The sequence below is a fragment of the Myzus persicae genome, unplaced genomic scaffold (assembly GCF_001856785.1).
Source record: "Myzus persicae strain clone G006 unplaced genomic scaffold, MPER_G0061.0, whole genome shotgun sequence".
Taxonomy (NCBI): Eukaryota; Metazoa; Arthropoda; class Insecta; order Hemiptera; family Aphididae; genus Myzus; species Myzus persicae.
The window spans coordinates 78,932-101,876 of NW_019103315.1; the positions used below are offsets into that span (position 1 = coordinate 78,932).

The 22,945-nt window shown below is 29.9% G+C and overlaps 2 protein-coding genes across 4 annotated transcripts in view; both read left to right on the plus strand.

Moving 5' to 3' along the window:
- Window positions 1–22,945, plus strand: part of LOC111034234 — a 289,529-nt gene that overhangs the window by 53,908 nt on the left and 212,676 nt on the right. The gene's annotated exons all lie outside the window — the stretch shown is intronic.
- LOC111034235 lies at window positions 4,838–21,406 on the plus strand. Its single transcript, XM_022315355.1, has 2 exons — window positions 4,838–6,011; window positions 19,271–21,406. Exons 1-2 carry the CDS (start codon window positions 5,315–5,317, stop codon window positions 19,888–19,890), a joined length of 1,317 nt encoding a protein of 438 aa, XP_022171047.1. The 5' UTR covers window positions 4,838–5,314; the 3' UTR covers window positions 19,891–21,406.

The window sequence follows — 22,945 nt, forward strand, 5'->3', positions numbered from 1 at the left end:
TAAAAAATTAGATATTAATATATTATGTATTATATAGTGATTCAATAAGCAAACTCAACCCTTTAGACTAAATAGAATTTTTGGAATTTTTAAGAAAGTATATTTTTTAAATATTATTTTTTTTATGTCATTTAAAACTGGGTTGTCCTATGTCAATAAATACTATTTTTTTACAAGAAATGAAAACCACCCATTTCACTATAAATTATTATTTATTAGAAAATTATTTTTTTCAAAATGTCGGATGTATCTAAATCTAAATTCAAAAATTGGACAAGGAAATAACCTGTATCAAAATATTTTAAAATGCATGTAGGTACTATTGAACTCAAAACTGTAGCCCATTATAATAATGTTGGAAAATATCGAGGAAATATAAAAGATAATTTATATATATATATATTAATAAATATATATAATATATCAATAACTATTATTCAACGGTATAATTATTAAGTGCTTACACTAAGCCTACACACTGATAAAATGCTAACTTATTTACAATAACATCATTTATGTTTTACTATCACGCAGTGTAATAAGGTACTAACCATGTTTCTATTTTACAATAATTTGATTTTTTTGTATACGTGATTATGTAACTATGGTTTGTAATAATAATGTATTTTAGATAATCTTTTGACAGGAAGAGATAGGCAAGTAAAGTATTCGTGCATAACAGGTTTTTCAAAAAAAAAAAAATTGAATAACCAATAATAAAGTAGGCTGGTTCTCATTTTTAAAAAAAAAGTCGCTTTACTGTATGGTAGGTATCAAATATTACACCTCGTCCAGAAGGTCATTGTAACGGATGTGTTAAATTGTAATTCAATTGTAAGTCAACATGTACGATAAGAAACAATTCTGAGCTGTAATAGTCTGTCGGCTATATTGCTAGAGATATTAAATATTGCTATTAGGGATTTATTTAGAATGGAGTATTGTTGTTGTTAACCTATAATTCAATATCGATGTATCATGTAATGGTTTGATTAGATTCATGATATAAATAGCTAACAATTAATATAAATATTTGGAAAATTGAACTACCTATAGCCTATTATTATAAGTATAGTAAAAAATAAAATAACGCAACGGAGAAAAGTTTCAACGAAATTCACCAGCGGGTAATACAAAATAACAAAATCGATTTTGTAAAATATTGTGTAAATACTTCCATATTTCCGAATATTTTTTTTTGTTTTATTTTTTCCGCGTATTATTAAGAAAATACTAGATTTTTTTTATTTTACTATTAAGTACCAACAAGATTCAATTTGATCCAATTAATAATAATTATTATTTTTACAAATCTTTTAAGTAGTTTTCACATGAATAAGTATTTGAATACTTTATTTTTATCTTATTATGTTAAATGTATTCAAAATTCCATTTGATATCAGAAGCTGTTACCCTCAAAGTTGAAAATTTGAGAATAGTTTCTACTATATGCCTTTTTCAATTATTTGTCTTCAGACGAAAAAAAAATAACATCATTACATTATACACACATTATAAAACAAAACATTTATCGCTCCGCTCAGAATCTTCAATTATTTGGCTTAACAAATCTAAATGTTTGTAAATATGGTTTTAAATACATTTAGGGCTATTTTACTTAAAATTCTAAAATTTAGGATTCGAATGAAACACTATTAAAATAAAAATGGGCGTGAAATTGCTTAATTATAATTAACTAATGAATACGAGACAAAATAATTATTTTTACCTTGTCAGTAAAATTAAAATATTAACTATTAATGGCTGTAAATTAAACTATTGGTAGTACCTATACAATTTATGTATATATTATAGTGTAAATACAATGGGTTAAAAATGTATTTTAACGATTATTCTAAATTAATTACTCACATTTCCGAATGATGATATTGATTTATGAAATTAGATTTAAACCTAAATATATTTTGTCAAAAAAATTTAATACTTTATTATCAATCTTAAATTGGCGCATAGTAAACTCAATTAGCTTTTAGCAGTTCATCATCAGCAGTCAATCAACAGTTTCAAAGATGTTTAACTTTTACAAATTATTTAATTATATTATTTGCTTTAATACATATTATTATTACTGACGACCGTAGAGCTTATTGGTAATTATTTAACTTTTTTATTGGTACTCGTTGTTTTGGTAGTTGATTAAATTATAGTAGTATAAAATATAAATTTATCATTTTATGTTAATAATTAATTAATCTGTGAGGATATTTAATAAAAAATCTTTTTTAATTTGGTGTAATTAAAATTCGAATCTATTACTATATGGTGCCAATCTAAAAATTCTAAAAATACAAGTGTAATGAAATATTATTGTAATTACCTAATAATAATAAACTATACATTTGATAATTATCAAAAGAATATGATTTGTTAAAATAACTTATACGATTCGCTCATTTGTATATCAACTGAAATTTAGTTAAATTTGTACATGGTTGTTAAACAAAAAAATATTGTAATATTAAAATATATATTATTATTATTATATTGTATTATATTATTTGTTACAGTTTGAAAAATTCAATAAACTACATATGCATATACATGTGTCTTATATTTGAATGTTTTACATTATTTTGTTTCTTTAACGAAATGGTCATCCATCCGTGAATAAATTACTTGTTATATACTTTTGATTTTGAACAGACAATGGTAAAAAAATATGTTTGATTCATTTCACTTAAGTCTAAATCCCAAAATCTTCCACTGACCATGGTAGATAGTACATATTATCTAAAAATGTTAATATTGCATTGTTTTTATTTAAGAAACGTTTGATCCATATTAACTACAATAATATTAGTACCTATCATTTTCTAAAATATTATAAGACATAAGCATATTGTGATCAACTATGAATATGAAACGTGGTTTTAGATATAATAAATATAAACATGATGATCAACCTGTATAGGTTCTATTTTGAATGTTAATGATTTTCGAATACTCTAGTATTTTTTGCTACATATTAAATTGTGTTTAATCAAAATAAGGTCTGTAAATATAAAAATATTACGTGCTTAAAATAATATTTGAAAAAAATTGTTTTCATATTATATTCTTCGCTTCGTGTAGTAACGTTCGCATATTATTTACTTTTTTAAACGGTGCTCATTGTATTTATACACATTTACCACAAATTACTGAAAAATCACCTGCAAATTTATTGAATAAATACAATTTTAATTATGTAGATAACCTTACTATTTATGTTCTTTATATCACTACAATATCTTAACCCAATTGACAGCCCCTTAGACTTAACTCAGATTATTTCGAGTTTGCGATAATATATTTTGATGTGTTAACAACGACTTTACACTGCTGAAAGCGTTCATAGATGTTTTTTTCCTTTTTTTAAATTCCCATCAAGTTACCCGATCATGGCTTTTATATCTACATACCAATGAATACTATGCCAATTATTTATAACCAACGGTGAAACTTGTAAACATTATTATATAAATATGAAACGTGACATAGTAATAATATGTACCTACATAGTATTAATTGCATAATCCTACACACTGATAAAAGACAATTTTTTTATGATCACAGTATACATGTCTTACCATTACACAACCTAATAAGGTTGGGTTAGACTGAACTATGTTTTTATTTTACAATAATAATATTTTTATTATTCCGCAATAATTTGGTTATTTTCGTGATACGTAATTATGAAGGAATGTAGACTACTATAGTATCGTTTAACTAATAATATATTTTAGATTGTCAATCAACGCGCGACGGGACGAGACATGTGAGATAAGTTCGAATATAATGTTAGATTTCTTTACATCACAACTTATAATAATGTTGTAATTGTTAATTCAATATGGGATGTCACAAATTAATGTAAGTTCTCCGTGCGTTGTATGAAAACGAGAAAAAATTATTCTCAAAACGTAAAAGAAATGTTTGTTTGTACCAACGATATGTACTTGCGAGCGGAAGTAATTTTTTCCATAATAATATTTCACCACGACGACTTGTATGACGTATAAAATCCATAACTACTACAAAATCCAACCATGTAAACCATTATTACAATATTATGACTATTTTATGAATCTAACTAACGTGTATGTGACCACCACACCGGGAACAACTGAAATGAAAAACCGCCACTAGTCCACGCAATTTATTGTGCGCGGCTAACGCGATTATAATATTAAAAAAAAAACTCACTTAATGAATAAAAGAGGAACCCATTGAATCGTGCAAACATGCGATGATAATATTACAGAAAAAAAAAAATATAATAAAATAAAACCATTTGTATAAAAATAAACGAATTAGATTTATTGTTAGCATGAATGCGATACCGGATGCGATGTATGATTGCCGTGAAATTCGATGAGTTAAAATATATTGTATAAATAATAATATTCAGTTGAACCTCAATAACTCAAATTTCAAGAGGAGTAAAAATATATTCAACTTCTGTATTATTGTTCTTGTTGGAGTTTGAAAAACACAACTTAGAATCAATTCAGGGGGTAAGAAAAAAATGCCAGTTATTGTACCTCAAATATATTATATATGTTGCAATGTTATTGGTATGGACAATTTTGTTTTATCCGTCGAGAGGAACTTGGAGGCACCTGTCAATATGCACCAACCAGTTAGTGTAAATTTCATCGGCGGTAAACATATATTATTTGGATGCAGCCCAGTGGAGATAACATTTTTAAATTATCAGATTGGTAGGTCGGAACAAGGTCGGACCATGTAAGTAAAAACCATAATATTCTAATATTTTTTTTATTTAAAATAATATAGCCACATATAACGTCACGATAACTATAATGATTATAACTATTAAAATATAATTTGGGTTGGACTCGATGACAATTTTGAATCAGTTTATGAATCTTTGAGTGGTACGGACGGTATACTATCCTAGATGGCTATACTCGGAGAGAAACCAGAAATTAAATAATAATATTTTTGAATTAGTGGATAAAACGCGCACGCACAGCACATCACTTAAAGAAAACTCGAAGGTGAAAAAAAAATCTGTTACATAACCGGTTTTATAATACCTACCAACCTTAAATATAATATCAATGCATCGGAGATGAGTTACTGGGCGGCCACCAGTGCAAGAGGTAACTGCAGCATCGGTCGGTACACGTGCGCGAGTGGTATCAACGCAGTATACCCAATAATATTTAGTACGATAAAAATCCCGGTAAATCGTTTCCCGTCATCGGCACAGCAGTACGTTTATGCAATATACCTAATCTGCAGAGACCGCTCATTCCGCCGATTTTCTCACTTTGACTAGACGATGAGGGACCGTCGCAGCTCCGACGACGACGAAGCGGCGTGGTCGTCCCGCATGGATTTCCTGAGCACGGTCGCGTTCCCGCGGGCCGCGGCTGACGGAGCCTTCGGGCCGGGCGCCGAATACGCGTCGTTCTGCGTGGACGACCGCGACGGTGCGGCCGCTGCCGGAGACCAGTTCGCGTCTGACATCGTTTTCGGCACGGTCACGCTGACCGGGTCCGAGTGGCCGGCGGACGTCGTGCCCGTCGTGGTCAAGTTCAAAAATATGGACGCCCGTTTGTCAGCCATGATGAACATGCACCAAAAGTTCTACAATGAGTACGTGTTCTACGCCCGTTTGTTGCCAGAACTGGCCGCGAATGCCGCTGACCCGGCCGCGGCATTCGAGCTGTTCCCGCGGTTCCTGTACTCGAACGCGACGCCGGATGGCGTCACGGACGACGGACAGAAGCAAGTGATTGTCCTGGCCAGCCTGGCGCCTTCCGGTTATCGCGCGGCCGACCAGAGGGTGTTTCTGGACGTCAGACACACGTTGCTGGCTCTCCGCAAGCTGGGCGCACTGCACGGGCTGTCGTACAACGCCAAAGCCTCGGACGGACGCCGAGGGGGGCCGTCGTTCGCCGACCTCTGCACTGCTGCCCTGGTCGAGACCCAGTGGTTCGACGGACATTGGTTCATGAGTCCGCGTTTCTTGTCAGGTTGGTATATTTAATGGTGGCTGTACACACAAATAATAATTTAAAATCACATTACCGGAAGGCGACCAATTTTTCGCTACACAATTATTCAATATGTCCTGCAGTATCTGCAGTGCTACCGGAAATTGCAACAAATACACTTACACACGTTAAACAGTTTTATCATTTTTGATATTAAGAAAATCGTTAAGGAAGTAGTTATCTTTAAAAATATAATAATAAAATAATAAAAAAAAAATGTAATAATAATTTTATAAACGACCGATTTTTGACACCAAGAAAATATTAACACCAGTCTTCCGGTATTATAATTTTAAATTATTTGTTGTACTCGTGGGTGGGCCACTGAGCCTCAAGCGTCAGCTAGTGGTTATACTTTACAATATTTTACAACTCAACAGTCTTGTAAAGGATACTTTTTTTGGTTTTTAGTCAGAACGCAATATAAACGAAAGATTAAAGATCACGGCATGTACGATATGCATGATATTGCTTGTCAACATATTTTTATCTCCAATATCGATTACGATTTTCTAACCAATGTATTCTCCTCATTCACAACTTCTTGTGACTTCCAATTTGTTAGTATTATTAACGGATAATATTTTATAAAATAACACTTATTCAGTAAAACCTGCTTACCCATGTTTTTAGTTAATTAATTTATATCCATTGAAAACAGTATTTTTATTTTCTTAAGCACGTTATATTAATTTCATTAAAAATTGTAAATATAAAAAAAATTGAAATGCTTAAATTTGAATCCTTTACAAGACTACATTTAATATTCAATATTTTTATACGACGACGGACTTCCTACGACTATACTTATGTGGTTACGTTAGATTATAATATTAAACTAAAACAGGTGACATTTCCATTCCATCTCCACATATTATGTATACCTACTACATTGACCAGAGACACCCAAGGGGTCTGCATCCATTATTTCTTCAAATTTGTTCCTAGGATTATCCTTTACATCTATGTTGTACTTTGATGTTTCGATATTTTTTGTTTTGTATTATTTTATGTTCATTACAGCTTCTTATACACACAGACACACGCACACACGCACACACACCACACTTATCATATCTCATGTTTACCTCACACATGTTACATTATTTTGTATATTGGTGAACGAAATGCTTTGTAGTTTCGTGTTTTCTGAAGGAGTACAGACTTTTGTTTATTTTTCATCGGAAACAAACACATCGAATCTCGGCCAGTGTTAGCTCGGTTTATAAACCTAAATATTTACAATTTTTGAGTAGGTACCTATGCACTTAACTGTGTGTATGTGTGTAATGTAAATAGGGTAAATATAAAATTATCTACTGTGAATAGTTGAACTTCTTAGAACTGAACTGTTTCTCACAATCCTCTGGCTTGTCAACACAACAATGCATTAATGTTTCATCATTTGAAAAAACAATTTTTATCAATTTATTTCCCTCTCACATAGTTTAAACAATCTTGGCAATGTTGTATGGACTATAAAATATATGTTTCAGGTATCTTTGAAAAAGAAAACTTGAGTAATATTTATCAACAATTTTAAAATTTAACCTCGAAAATGTTTTCCTTGGAAACGAATTCTCTAACTCTAAAAATTGTGTTGACTGCAGAGTTTTAAAACTTTTAAGTTGTTTTATCTTTAAAACGTACAATATAATATTGTATTATACCCATTCATTGAGATAAACATTTCCAGGGAAACTTATATTATATTATTATCAAAATTAATTGATTAATACATATATATTTAATTCGTAAATAGCTTGAAATCGATTATAAATTCATAAATATTGCATATCATGGTACATGTGCGATGTGCATTTCCTTGCAATTCCAGTACCTAGCTTTGATCATCTGCATATTGAATGTATGTTAGATATACACTCAGTATAATACACCATTACACAGTGTCGACATAGGTAGTTCACGATAAAATGTAAATATATAGATAATTAAAAATCTGCAAATTTTTCAACGTGTAAGTTTATGCACATAATAATTAACTATACGTAATTAGATAAAAATAATTTTAATTTTTTAATGTTTGGTAAGTTAAATGCAATAGTATTAAATGTTATTGTTGTATCGAGCCGATGTTAGATAATAAATGTGTGCAGTAATAAAAGATAAAACTATTTGATTTTTTTTCTTTGATTAATAATTATTATGATTAATGATTATTGATAAGAATAACTATGAAAAAATAAGCTACAAATTTATATTAAAAAAAAATAAGATTAAACATGTTAGAACCTTGTTAGCAAAATAAATTGTATTTTCGCTTCTAGTTGTGCCATATTTCTAATAAAAAATGTATGTAGGTACAATTACTACCTGGTAATTCCTCTCACTGATTATGACTTGTATTTATTTTAACGCTTATATATTTTACATTCTCTATAAAAGATGTACAAGTTTATATTTTATAATATATTATTATTATAGCTAATGCGATACATATTTATTTTGAGGTGTATTACATATGATGAATATTTTGGTAGAACATAAACATTTTTAAACTATATAAATTTTATACAAAGTTAAACTAGGCCTACTGTGAACCTACCTCATCACTTATTAGTAATTAGGTGCATTGTTTCTTGTATTATTTGTAAGATAATATAAACATGTGTTATAAGTTATTACAGTTTACTATTTGAAAACAATCTGGCGAAAATGAAACGCTGGGGTCAAGGTACACAATAAAAGTTTTCCTCGGGATTCCCCATATTTCACAGCTAACTGTCTCACAACTATGTGGCAGAGTTAATATGTTTGGATGGGTAACCGCACAATTGTGTGGTGGACGAATGTATTAAGGGGCACACCGTGACGGACCGAAAATCTGTGTGTTTCTCCATTGAAGCTTGAATGACGATGGTTCGTCGTAAATGTACGTGGGTTAGGGGCATAGGTTGGTTCTTTGGTCCTGGTATCGCCTCGTGGCTGGCGTCGTCGACGTTGACGATGAGGAGTAGGGGGTATTATAAGTTCTAAGCCGTGAAAAACGGCTGTTTTTATGCGAAATCGTTAAACGTCGATGATTCGCTTAAACGAAATCCCTCTTGATGGCTGCTGCAGTTAATCCTCCACATTAGTTTCTGGTCGACGGTTCTTGTCAATGTTTTAATTTCATACCCGTGAAAACGGCTGCCTTAGGAAAATATAGTCAGTAGTCAGTGGCTAGTTTGAATGAGATGGCCGCTGAATGGAAGTGATTGTAGCAGTAGCGGTTACTTCGTTCAACGAGTTCGATACTAAATATTATCTTCAAGGATACCTGTCTTGACTATTCAAGTATTGAAGGAGTTAAAATAAAAGTAACTTTCCGGTAAAATTCACCCTAATATAAGAGCATTACCGCGTCAAATAATCGTTGCTAGTTGCCAAGTCAGTGGTTATCGATCATTGAAAATCACATCTTTCACTGGACGTTGTATTTATTTTGTGGAATAGTAGGAATACCTATTGTAATTTTTATAATTTGAATCCAATTGTGTGGAATATCGGTGGTCGGTATTTAGTGTTCTGTCTCATAATGTGACATAAGTAACAAATATGTCAAAAGAAATTTAAAAAATGTAGGTGAACTACACATAATTTAACTAATAATTTTGATATATATTATAAGAATTCGTAGGGTTGGTACCAGTTATTTTATACAAACCTAAGGATAAATATAAGCAATGAGAATAAAATATAGTTTTATCTTTCTTTTTCAAACTTTAAATTGTAGCTCTAAAAGGAGTTTTAAAAAAGTAAATTAAACTATAAAAAACCTCCTAAATAAACTAAATGACCTGCTACTGAGAATAGGCAAGAGGTAAAGTAAAAGATATCGTCACATAAAAAAATCTACATATTTTTTTGATACAAAACTGCAGTATAAATAATACGAGACAAATGCATTCGAAACAATTTAAAACGTGTGTAACAACTAACTGTAATGTAAGTTGCATATATATGCTTCAAAAGTTTAAAGATTTAAACTACCGTAATTTTCATTCATTAATTACAAAATTTAAAATATTTATTATTTATAAGTTATGACTGTTTGAAATGTTAAGTATTACTTTTTGTCTATTGGTGTAGATTGTTATACATACCTACTATACTTAATAATTACTATTAATTAGAGTAAACAATGCAATAATAATATGATGATAACCTATAGAAATTCTATACGCCACAATAAAGAGAAACGCGAGGGCTTAAGATGTGCGCGTAAGCTTTTGCTAATTAAATTTACAGTAGGGTCTCTAAATCAAACATTATGTTAATGACATTCTACATTTTTGGTCCATAGGATTCACTCTGGTAAGACACTGCTTTGTGGTTCAGGACTTCGGGTATCATGTAACCGATTAGATTTGACTATTATTATATTATTGAATAAAAAATCAAATTTCAAGTAAAGGTTAAAAGCTCACTACCCCAAAAGTATATATTCCTAAATGAAAAAGTAAAAAATGTGATGCTACAAATTTATAAGCAAAAAAATTTAAAATAAAATTATTCACGGTCTGATGAACTTATATCTACTTAGATACATCGTTACATCTATTAAACAAAACAAGATCCGAATTTAGGAAGTGCTAAATAAAAAGCGATGAGAAGAATGTCACCATATTTTATGTAGCATCAGATAACTTTTTATATTTTATGTTTCAACAACATAAGGTAAATTGTTCTTTCCGTGAAGAATGATAATCATTTATACAGTCGAAACCCATTTGTATTATACTATATAGATAAATAAAAAAGTTTTAGAAGTCAGACGATAATGAACTAATTTCAAGATTATATTGGTTGAAATGTCTTGGTGGTTCAAATTAAAAACTCGTTTTTATGAGAAAGAAGGTTGAAGATTGATTACCGAAACCCCAATCGAATGTGTCAATCGTGTTGTCACCGTAATAGTCAATATATTGATTGATGAAAATTAACCAGGTTTACTATAAGAATTAAAATACAGCCTATAAATGAGTGTGTATGAAAACAAAAATTGTAAAAAGGCTATTAGGTACCTCATTTCTTTTACTCGTACTATCAGTAAGTTTAACTGGATATATATTAATTTAAAAAAAGTTGAATACTAAAAATAATTTTATTTACATGTATAATGTGATTATATTTAGTACCTAGTAAAAATAATATTACCCGCAGTATTACTCACATTTATACCATTATTTTGTGTCTCGTAAATTGTAAATTTTACAAAATTTGATAAGCGAAAATTTATTTTTATCTTTAAAGTAATGATATGGTATATTTAAAAAAATTATATTCATTGTATTTACCTTCATTCAATTAATAAAGATTGCTTTATAATTATATGTACTATCTGTTAGTAAGCAAATTGAATGAACAACAAAATATTTAATAAATAATATTCGTTGTCAAAACCATATCACTAAATCATAACCTTTTAAAGCTTGACAGTTTTTTTTTTATTTATATTCATAGGGTTACTAAAATTGCATTGTTAAAATAGTCATCGAAAAAATTACCAACTACTCACAAATATTAAAAATGAATTGTCAAGTCGATTGCACTGTGGACTTTTTAATTTATATTTTCAACGTGTACAAGTATTGGAATTTTATTAGTATTATGCAAGCTGATTAAATACTTCAATTAATATAAAAAATAATAATAACCACAATAAAAATAAAGAGTATAAGATGTAATTTTAAAGAATTAGTTTCTATACCAATGCTCTTCGAAACCCTATCAAATGGCTTCGACCAATAATAATTGTTAACAAATAAAGAAGTGTACACGTTCTTTCAGTGTTGTGCACAAACAAAATATTTTAAATATTTTTTTACTGTTGGTGTCTTGTAATTATATTAGTAGCCGGGGTAGCAGTATTAAAACAATAATACAAAATAGATATATGATCGAAGTCCTCGGATAAACTCGAGATTTGTCTACTGAAGAAAGTAAAGTTTTTGCTTCACGTCGATAGTCGATACACGTTTGTTATTTTTTTCGCGTCCCCTCTTGCTATATCTTCGCTTAACGTTTGGAGTTTCGGAATTTATGAGGGTTAACTGTGCGTTATTATCGCCGTTCACGCCGTCGACGTTTCCCTTTCATTTTTAGCACCTACACGAACTTCTCACAATATGCAGGAGGCGTGGATATATATAGAAACGAAATAATAATATGGTTCGGCCAAAAAAAAAATAAAGTTTAATCGTTCCTATTTTGCCCTAAACTATACAATGGAACCGGAATGGGAAAGTGATTGAGAAAACCATTTAACTGGTAAAATGATTCTGAAAATTACTTTTGATGGGACAGTTAGGTATAGCCGTATAGGGTCGTTTTAAGAACAAACAATTTAAAAAATAATATTTTATGTTTATTATTATGTATGAATAGAAATAATAAAGCCTGAGAATTACGATATGCGTATAAACTGAGCACTGTTTTTCCATTGTTTGTGTAAGCACAACCATTCAATACATCATAGACATAATATTATTATACAACATATATGTGCCTATTCATCATGAATTATATATCCTAATTTGTGCTCCCTGGATTTTTCCGACCTCCATGCTCTACCATGTAACCACCGAACCGCTTGAATAATATTTAGGTATCTTATATTATTAAAATAGTATGAATGATGATTTCAATAAAACTTTATTCAAACATTTACACAGTCATTGAATTCAAGTATAATAATGTTTTAAATATTTACAACCATTAATTTCTTAAAACCAAAAGTTATATTATGTATTTAATTGTGATTACGCGGTCTAGAAGATATTGATTCAAATCAACAAGATAATTCCAAATTAAATTGTTTAATATTTACTGAAGGTCTGTCGGCAAAATCTTTATAAATACGTGTAAATATTAATAATTAGAACGGTGCATTTAATTCGTGGTTTAAAATAATATTTTTGTAAAACACTTGGCCAAGAATATTTAACCAAAACTTATACTTTATTTATATTTTAAATTAAGAAATAGAATACCATGTAAATTGTTAAAAAATATATTTTGTAATATGAATCATTTTATTTTTCCGTCATCTTAATTAATTTAATCAGGAGGCACTGGATAAATTTTAAAATAAGGAAAAATAATTAAAAATTAAATAATCACATTTTTTTTAGGTCATTTGCGAAAATGATTATGTACTAGGATTAATTAATTTAACTTGAAGAGAGTTTAATATATTTTTTTTATCGTTTTAATATCATATTTGAGTATAAATAGATTTATTCTGCTATTGCTCTATATTTTTAACATTTCCATTTGATGAATAATATTGTTATAGTTGGAATTATTTTTTTTGAAATTAGTAAAAAATATAAGCTCATGGATGTAAATAAATGGTTTGGACAACGAATTTTACAAATAAAAATTAGTAAAAATTATTTTTCTATGGGAAATTTTAAAATTTAAAGATAATAATATGATGATATATCTGGATGTAAAGTATAAGTAACAGATGTCAAGTATGTTTTTCAGAAGCATTAGGCAAGTTTATTCACATACCGTAGCCTACATTTACTTAAAGTTAACTTCAAATTAAGTAAAACCTTGGATTTTCTAGTGGAAATAAGTACCTAGTGCACCGAAAAATAAACTAGTATGTATTGGAGTTGTTTTATATTTCAGAAAAATTAAACAGAAAACACAATGCTGGACAACCACTTAGCTAATCGACCCGTGGTAAACACTGCAAAAGTTCCTAATTTTCTGTTCCGACTATACCGAAAAACTGTTAAATTAATTACTCAAGACATTTTCATGTATCTAATATTTGATTAAATTCTGTGTACCTATCTAAATATTATAATTTGGTTTTTGTATATAATAATACAAATTATAATAATAAGATACTACCACGATTCACAAAGAAACAAAACAAATGTTAACATTATTATAGCAATAATTTTATTTGTTATAATTTAATTTAATTAAACAAAAAATAATAATAGATTCTGAGTGGACTTATTTGATTACAATGTGTGAGTGTGTGTTTTGAATTAAGACAATTTCCATAGTAGAAAATGATTTAGATCTTAATTTCCAGAAAGGTTTTTGCCAGAAATTGGATCTAGTTTGTACTTTGAGAGATCAAAATTAGACATTTTACATTATTATAATATAAGATTTTTAAGAAAAATGAAAAAAAACAACTAAAGAATATGTGGATATTTAAGCAAAACACGATTTAAAAAAATCAATTTTATGAACAAATATTATTAGAGACTTAAAATGTCTTCATGTTATATTTGTAAATAAGCATTTTTTAGACTAAGTTTAATATTTTATTTATTATTCGACTTATGTAAGATACATTTTTTTTTGAGAGCAAGAAACTTGAAATAGGTATTTTGATAAAAGGTGCCTCGCGAATTTGTCTTACAACAATTAAAAAATGTACCAGTCACATTTTGTTTTATTAGTGTTAGAAATGAAATGTTGATAACATTTGTCAAAATCACGAAAATTCAAAAACCATTTTTTTTAGAAATGCATTATATTTAAATTTTTATAAATACGTGGTTTGAAAAAATGTTTAGTTTATAAAAGATACTTCTCGATATAAAGAAGAGACTCATTAAGACATATACATATGAAAAGTCGAAGCATATCATTATGAAACATGGGTCTTTGTTATCTAATGTTAGAGCTTGGAGACGTTTAGAAAGGATAATTTATATTGAGAGTGGAAAACAAATGTAACTGTAAAAAAAAACAAATTTGTCCCTAAACACTAGAAGAGTTGCATGATATAATTATAGAAGGAATGATAAAATGGAGAATTTGAATGTAGACCAGCCTACGAATTGAAAACAAAGGTTCGGAATTGTAATGTGATATAGGGTTTCTAATACGTTTTTCGTACCAAAATTTCAAAAAAAAAAATACATTAAATTAAAACTATTAAATCAACATTATTTTTTATGAGGGTGTGAATTAAAAATTAAAAATCGTAAATTATTTTATAGACAATGCGCTGATCATCTCTGCTCAGAATTTAATTTGATAGTACACAATGATTCATCATTACAATTACAATTTAACAATTACCCATTTCAATGATGAGGAGGACTCTCGACACTTAAAACAAAGCAGAGCGACTCCTTGGACTCATTTATAAAAATATATTTCATTGTAATGAAATCATATTTTAGAATTCGTATTTTTACTCCTACCTTAGCAAAAAAAAAAAAAAATAAAAATACTTGGAACAGTGTAAAAATGTTTAGATACTAATAGTTATCTTATTTGTGTTCTGAACCTACTTGAGCGTCACTACTTTAGATAAATATTGTACTATAATGTGTAGACTCATTATTGATATTTTATTGATGTCATTAATTTAAGTGAAAGTGAGATACGATTATTAATAGTAAATTAAAAATATTAATATGTTTTTAAGTAATAAATAATTAACAAATAAATATTTATCGTTTAGAAATGATTAATGAACCGAATATGCAACCTTATAATTGTTTTAATTGGTGCATCGACTTGAATCGATTTTTATATAAATTAAAGTTAAACGTGTTAAAAAACGTCGAGTAATAAAAAGGTCTTATGTAAAAAAAACTGGGAAAATATACAGTGGTAGTCGCTGTAGAGTTCGAGAGACCCCATCATTGTGTAGGTCAATTTAATGTAGAAAAGGTTTTAATGTTGAATTAATTATAGCATGCAAAAAATGATTTTGAACATTATTTCTAAGAATATTTCACATTTCATTTATACTATTATTAGAAGTATTTATTTTTCTATTAGCACAGGGATATTTTAAATGAAATTGTTGCCAAAAATATACCTTAGTTGATATTTCATATAGTAATTAATGTTTATAGTATTGATAATTAACTGATAAGTCAGTGCCAACATACTGTATAAATGTAGAATATATTGGTTTACACAGGTTTGTGATATATATATATATATATTATATATAGATTAATGTTTATCTTTTATAAATTAATAGTTTTATACTGCATAATTCATTGAAAATAATATACATAATGGTCAAAGTTTTAAGTATGTGGGATTGATAATATTTTTTGAATTACAGAAAAATAATAAATAACATCTTATAAAATTGTTAATGTTAATTTTTTTTTTCTATTAATAAATTACATTAAATATTTGATTATTAAATGCAAGTAAATTGAAATAGGAATTTTTGAAAGTTGAAAGTTTTAAATGCCTATAAATAGTTCAAAAAGAGATAAAATCCTTTGAACATTTTATCACGTCTAGAAAATTCTTGTATGTATAATTTATAAATATTTGATAAACATTTCAAATTTATTTTTATTTATTTTTTTTTAGACCAAAAACAAAATATCGACTTTGTTGCATAAAATATAGGTGCTTCCGACATTTTACTTTTGTTTGTTAGTTTTTTCCAATTATACTTACTTTAATTTTTATCGCCTACCCTCTAAGTACTAAGTCCAATGTGCTACAAGAAACCGTTCTCAAAGTTGAAGATAGAAAAAAAAATTTTCACCCAAACGTGATCACCACTAAAACAAATACATATTTTTTTTAAACACACATCTCTATGATGTATGATCAATACATTTATTTTTATAGTCGAATTCTAAAACTGCTCAAAAAATATCATATATGACTCATATTTTTCCAAAATATACACAACGTACCTCATAACAGAACAGTGTGAAAAAAAATTCTTCCGTATAATAATACTAGGTAGGTGACTCTTATTAAAAAGTTTTTTGATGTTCGCTTTCTGTACCTTGTGTTCGTTTTTCCAATGACATGTGAGTAATCTATATTCTACAGTTGCCACTAGTAATTCGCATGGCTGAATATTATTATCATGGTACAAGAGATGTATTATTTTGTATGTATTTTTTTTTTTTGTATCCTCTGAAGGACTACTGACTAAACGAGGTACACATTATTTTAATACGTCAAAAGTTAAAGTTACGTTATGAAATTTTGCGCTTCTTGGAAAACTAATTCTATCTAGAACTCCTCGTAAACTTTGTAACCCTAATATAAATTTAACGGTCTAGAGAAATCGTTCCCTTTACTCCCGCACAACGTCACTCTAGTCTCAACACAAAATAAATAGAGATTTTTTATTACAACTTGGGTCGTAGTTAAATGAGTTAAAGTATTTCAGAAACTCCCTTACATTGAGACCAAAATATGTAAATGCTATCGAAGCCGTATTTGAGGAAGGGTCTAAATACTAGGAAGATCATCATATTTAAAAATATATTTGTATAGATCGTGATAATGGTTAAGTTCAACTGCAAAATATCAGGACAAAAATACTATTTTTATGATAGAATAAAATATATTTTTACATAGTTGCATACACAGTCAAAAGTTACGCAAAAGCTTAAAATATCTCTAAATATTGTATATAATAGCCAGGTTTATTTGAATAAAAAAAATCCCATGTATTATTTCCCATAAAGTCGATAACCGTATTTTTTCGAAACTCAATGAATTTTATGTTGCTACTCTGCTGTAGTCTTCTAAACATGACTATTATTTTTAATTTATTAATTACGTTGCGACGTTATACTGAGAAGCCTTTTTAAGTGGAATCGCAATAATGGGCCAACAATAAAATTCTTTTGAGATGGGTTTCCGGTTTACTGAATAAAAAGGAAAATTCCATCATATTAAATATATTATTTTCAGGTAATTAAATTGTAATATCAATTCCATTGGTTGAAAAAAAGTAATAACTTATAAGAATTCGGATGAAAAAATAGTATACTGATACGCATAATGTAACATTTAAATCAAAATTAATTTATTTTTCGAAATAAACGGAATATTTATGTCAATATACCCTTTAAAGACATATTTACAATTTATACGACTTTGGTTTATAAACGAAAATGATCCAGATGCTCGATTTAATATTTTCTAAAAACTACTTTTTGACATTTTGCAATAAATCACGCTATATTGGTCGATATTGAAATATAAATTGATCCCCACCATTTTTGCAATATGATTTTTTTCTTGATTACACATAAAGCTTGTACAATTGGTTTAACAATAATTAATAGCACCTAAATAATAATTTTTGTTAACGACCGGATTCATGTCATCGAAGAGTTCCGCTCATGACAAGTTGAATTAAATATATCACAAATTAAATAAAATACACTCACACGCACACACACACACACACACACACGCACACACACACACACACACACACACACACACACACACACACACACACACACACACACACACACAGATATACATACATTCTATCTTATTTCGGCTTAATGTCTGATTAAGAAATTAGATTAGAGTGACTATAGATTGGTCATTTCCCTTTTATTCTTCTCCTGCCAACCATTCAGTTTTACGAGTATATCCGGATTTGATTGAAGGTATTTATTAAAAGTTCATCGATCATTTAAATGGCCGTCATCCGTTTGTGCACGGGGTTATTTCAATTAATGTTATCGAAAACTGGTAATTTCTCGAGCACAAATACCTTTCCCCCTAAATTTACCACACGTCATTCGAGCTCACTTTTTAGCCCATTTTATCACAGTTACCTTTTTACCTCAGAATATTACCATGGATCATGATTTATATAAATAGTGTGTTTGAACGTGGATTTTCAGTTTCTACAGATTCGTGTAAGACGAGGTTTGTTTTTTATTGAAACAAATAATAAGTCATTCATTTTATTTGAACTTTCTTTGAATTTAATTCAACATTATTTTCCCGTTTCCAAATATTGGGACTGATTTGAAAAAATCATGTTGAAAAAATGAGTATACAAGTAGTACTGCCTCGTCTCAATGACATTTCAATTTTGCGGTTCATCTGATTTTTCTTCTCTAATGCACCTTTCGCGCCGAATATTGTTTGAGCTCAAAGTTCAAATACACTAATATTATATTTAAGTACAAAAACCGTAAGACGCAATTTATGTTTAGTTATGGTTTGAGTAACCACTGAAAACGGCATCTACTATCTACAACATGAAACGGTCTGCAATCGGCATTCGAAGAAGGAAACATTGTCACTTAGGGCCGTAATCGGGCGATTCCCGAATTGAATTTCCAAAATGCCGTCACATATGAGCAGGTCGTCCGTCCGTTGTTTACCTCGCATGTGAAAATCACAGCAAAAAGTCCTTTATCCGTTGTCTCCCGACAACCAGCAACGAGCTGTTCACGACAGTAATAATATTATTTATGTTTGCCGCGTAATCACAGGAACCGGTAACCGGGGCTTGAATGCGTTGCGCGAATCGGACACGGCCGGCAAGTACGTGGCGCCACTGGCCCGGGTGCAGGCCACCCTGAGCGGCGAGAGCGTGACAATGGCCGAACTGTTGCGGCCGGCTGAGCCGCTGGCCGTGCTGTGCCACGGCGACTTTTGCCGAAACAACCTGTTGTATCGGTACGACGCGGCCACCGGGCGGCCCGTGGACGTTGTCTTGCTGGACCCGGCGCAGGCGCGGTACGCGTCCCCGGCCATCGATCTGTCGTTCTTCCTGTTCATGAACACGTCGGACGCTGATCGGGCCGCGAACTGGGACCGGTACTTGACTGCTTACCTGGACGGCGTCGCGGACGTCACCCCTTCCGGCCGACCCACACCGCTGACCAAAGCCGACTTGGACGCCGAGATGCGCGCGCACGGCTTGTACGGTTACGCACACTGTTCGTTCTTCCTACCGGCCATGGTGAACGCCGAGCCGCCCGATGTGGAGCGGCTGACCAAGTGCACAGCCGACGAGCGCATCAAGCTCATCAACGAATCCGGTGGACAGGAGGCCGACCAGCTGCTGGCGTCCATCATCCGACACATGGCTGACCGTGGATACGTCTAACGACCAGATGATGAACAGACGACGACCAGACGACGACCACTGTGACCATTGCTACCACTCTGACTGCACGAGTGCAGCAGCCAAGTCACATTGTGAAAACCATTTAGTGCGTGAAAAAGATTCACTCAGACTACGGCCACAGTTGACGAATCGAATTTTTGCAGAAAACAATTTTTCTAAATTGTAGGTAGAATTTTTTTTTGTATCACATAAAATGAACTATTCACATTTTTACGTTTCGTCTAGTGCACTCCATCTAGTGTAATCACAATCACTACATAAGCATATGATTTTCGGCCAGCTCTTGTTAGGCCACCTTACTTCTTTTGTTTAAACATAATTTAATGTATTCTGTTTTTTGTTTTTGCTTTTAGTTTCTACTTAATTTCGAATCAATATGAAATTATACAATTGATGTATTTAGTATAAATATCATATAGCACACCTTATTAAATGTTGTGTAGTGTCAAATCAATAAATAAGTAAACAAATTACAATAATAACCTTATGTGTTAAAAAAAAAAAATGTTATGCCACAGCAAAATTATACTATTATCTTCCTTATTGTGTCTACATTTACATTTGATATTTCCTATAACCCATCACTTCAAAAGCTTGACAATATAATATTATTCATTCAAAAAAACTTAGATATAATAAATTTGTTTCAACGTTCATTATTTTTAATGTTTTTCGAACTTACATCTGAATGACATTAATAGAATAAAAACACTACGATAAAGAAAATATTGTATTCTGCATCGTATGTAGATTATCATCAAACTATAATAAATTATTGCTGTAACCTGAATGCCGAGTGTTTCTTTTTCGCGCCGAAACAGTTTTCACAAACAATTATTTGAGGGTGTGTGTTGGTGGTTGGTCTATACTTACGTCAACGGGTGACCACTACACCGTGTCGTACCGTTTCGTATAATAATATTTAACATTTAGGCAACAAAATGTCGGTATAGCTGGTAACCCGTTAACCATTACATAATAATATACAAGTTGAATATTATATTAAGCTATACAAGATACGACTACACGGTATAGTGGAAACCCGGTCGATACTTCTACCTGTATAATATTGGTAAGGGTACCTACTTTGTGCGATGCTTAATGTATTATTATTATAAAAGCTTAGTACACTTAAACGTGTTTGGTGCAATATCATGAAGTCAGTACAAATTATAATATTATTTTAATATCACGCTCAACACGGTAATATCCAGAATTGTATCCAGTCAACCGGAAAAACAATCCGTGGTCTTCCATCTCTACTATCACCCTTCACCTTTACGTCCCACCTAACGCAACAATAAATATTGAAACTTTTTATCGTAATTAGGGATAGTGATGATGACAGTAATTAATAAATTTGATTATTTTTATTATTATTATTTTTTTTTTTTGCTATCATTTATTGTTTTGTGCTTGATGTTGATGTCGTCGTCATTAAATTAACATCAAATTATATTATGAAGAAGATATATAAATATATAAATTAAAAGGACGCTTCCGTGTTATTATTTTTTTACTGATGTTCCTTATGCAGGTATCCTGGCACGTAACTATAAGGCCCGGATGTGCCGTCCCACTTAAATTGTACCCTAGCCACCCACTATTAACTATAAAATGTACATATTTTTAATTTTTTAAATATTGTTGCTTATTATAACAACTTAGAATGCATAATTATTATTATGTGACATATTATGTAATAAACTACTAAATGATAAATTCAAAACAGTAAGTTTGCTATGAAAATGATTGTTTGAATGACGTATTAGTATACATTATATTATTATTATTATTATTATTATTATTATTACATTATTCATAAATAGTTCACATAGTTCCACTGTATTTAATATTTATTGAACTTATTGAAGTACACAATATTTTTGTAAATGTGTTTGGTAGGATTTGGTCCACCGTCCAGTGAATGGCACACAGTGACTTGTGATGTACAGTGTTTGATTATTATTTACAAACAGAATTTCTGTATCGCAGACTATAATTGACAAATTATTCATACTTTGTCAAAAAAAAGTACTTATATCTAGTACACGGTGTGCATGGGACTACTTCATAGGTTACAATATCACTAACCATTTTACCATGTATTTTTGTAATTATTTTACATACGTTTATATTCATTATTCCCATAATTTTATGTTAAGTATCAGGCTTTAATTTTAAAACGAGTTGGTTATTATTTTTATTACGGTTATTATACAAAAAAAGTAGCACTATGCTTATATTTAGGGTCAAAGAGAGAAGACAATTTAAAAATAAATGTTCGCCTTCATCTGGCAAGGTAATTATAAAGTACATCTTGTCACATCAGTTATCTGTGATATAAATATATAATTGTATAATGTATAATATGTTTATTTGTCTTATTATGCATACAATTACATTTTTAAATATTGATGATAATAAATATTGTTATTAAATAGATTATAGGTGAATATGCATATGTTTAATCGATGCATTATATAAGTACATTAATTGTTATTTTTTTTTTAAATTATGATTCGTAATATACTAATATGCCTTGTTGTAATGGTACCCAATCTTTTTTATTTAAGTATCCATTAAAATAGATAATTGTTATCACGCCTCAGATGAATAATATAAAATAAAAAAGGTTAAAACTTAAAAATGATTTGGTGTTTTTATCAAAAACAGAAACAGTTTTAATTTACATATTTATTTTACAAAATAATTGAGGCGAACAATGGGCTTGAGTTTTTCGTTTACTGACATCTCAAAATTAGAGAGCAATACCTTATAACTGCTACACGCATTTTTTACCACGTTGAGTTTGGAAAATATTCGTTTCGATATAGTTTCAAAATTTCCATCCATATACTGCTACTGCTGAGTGCTAAAAACTTTGCTTCACACAAATACTAAGTCGCAAATGGTATTAGTGGAAGCTAAGCTTCTTCGGGATATTTATATTTTATGAATACGTAAAACTGTATAGGATATAATAATAATATAAAATGATTATATTTGTAGTAGGTAATATATTTTTAGCCCC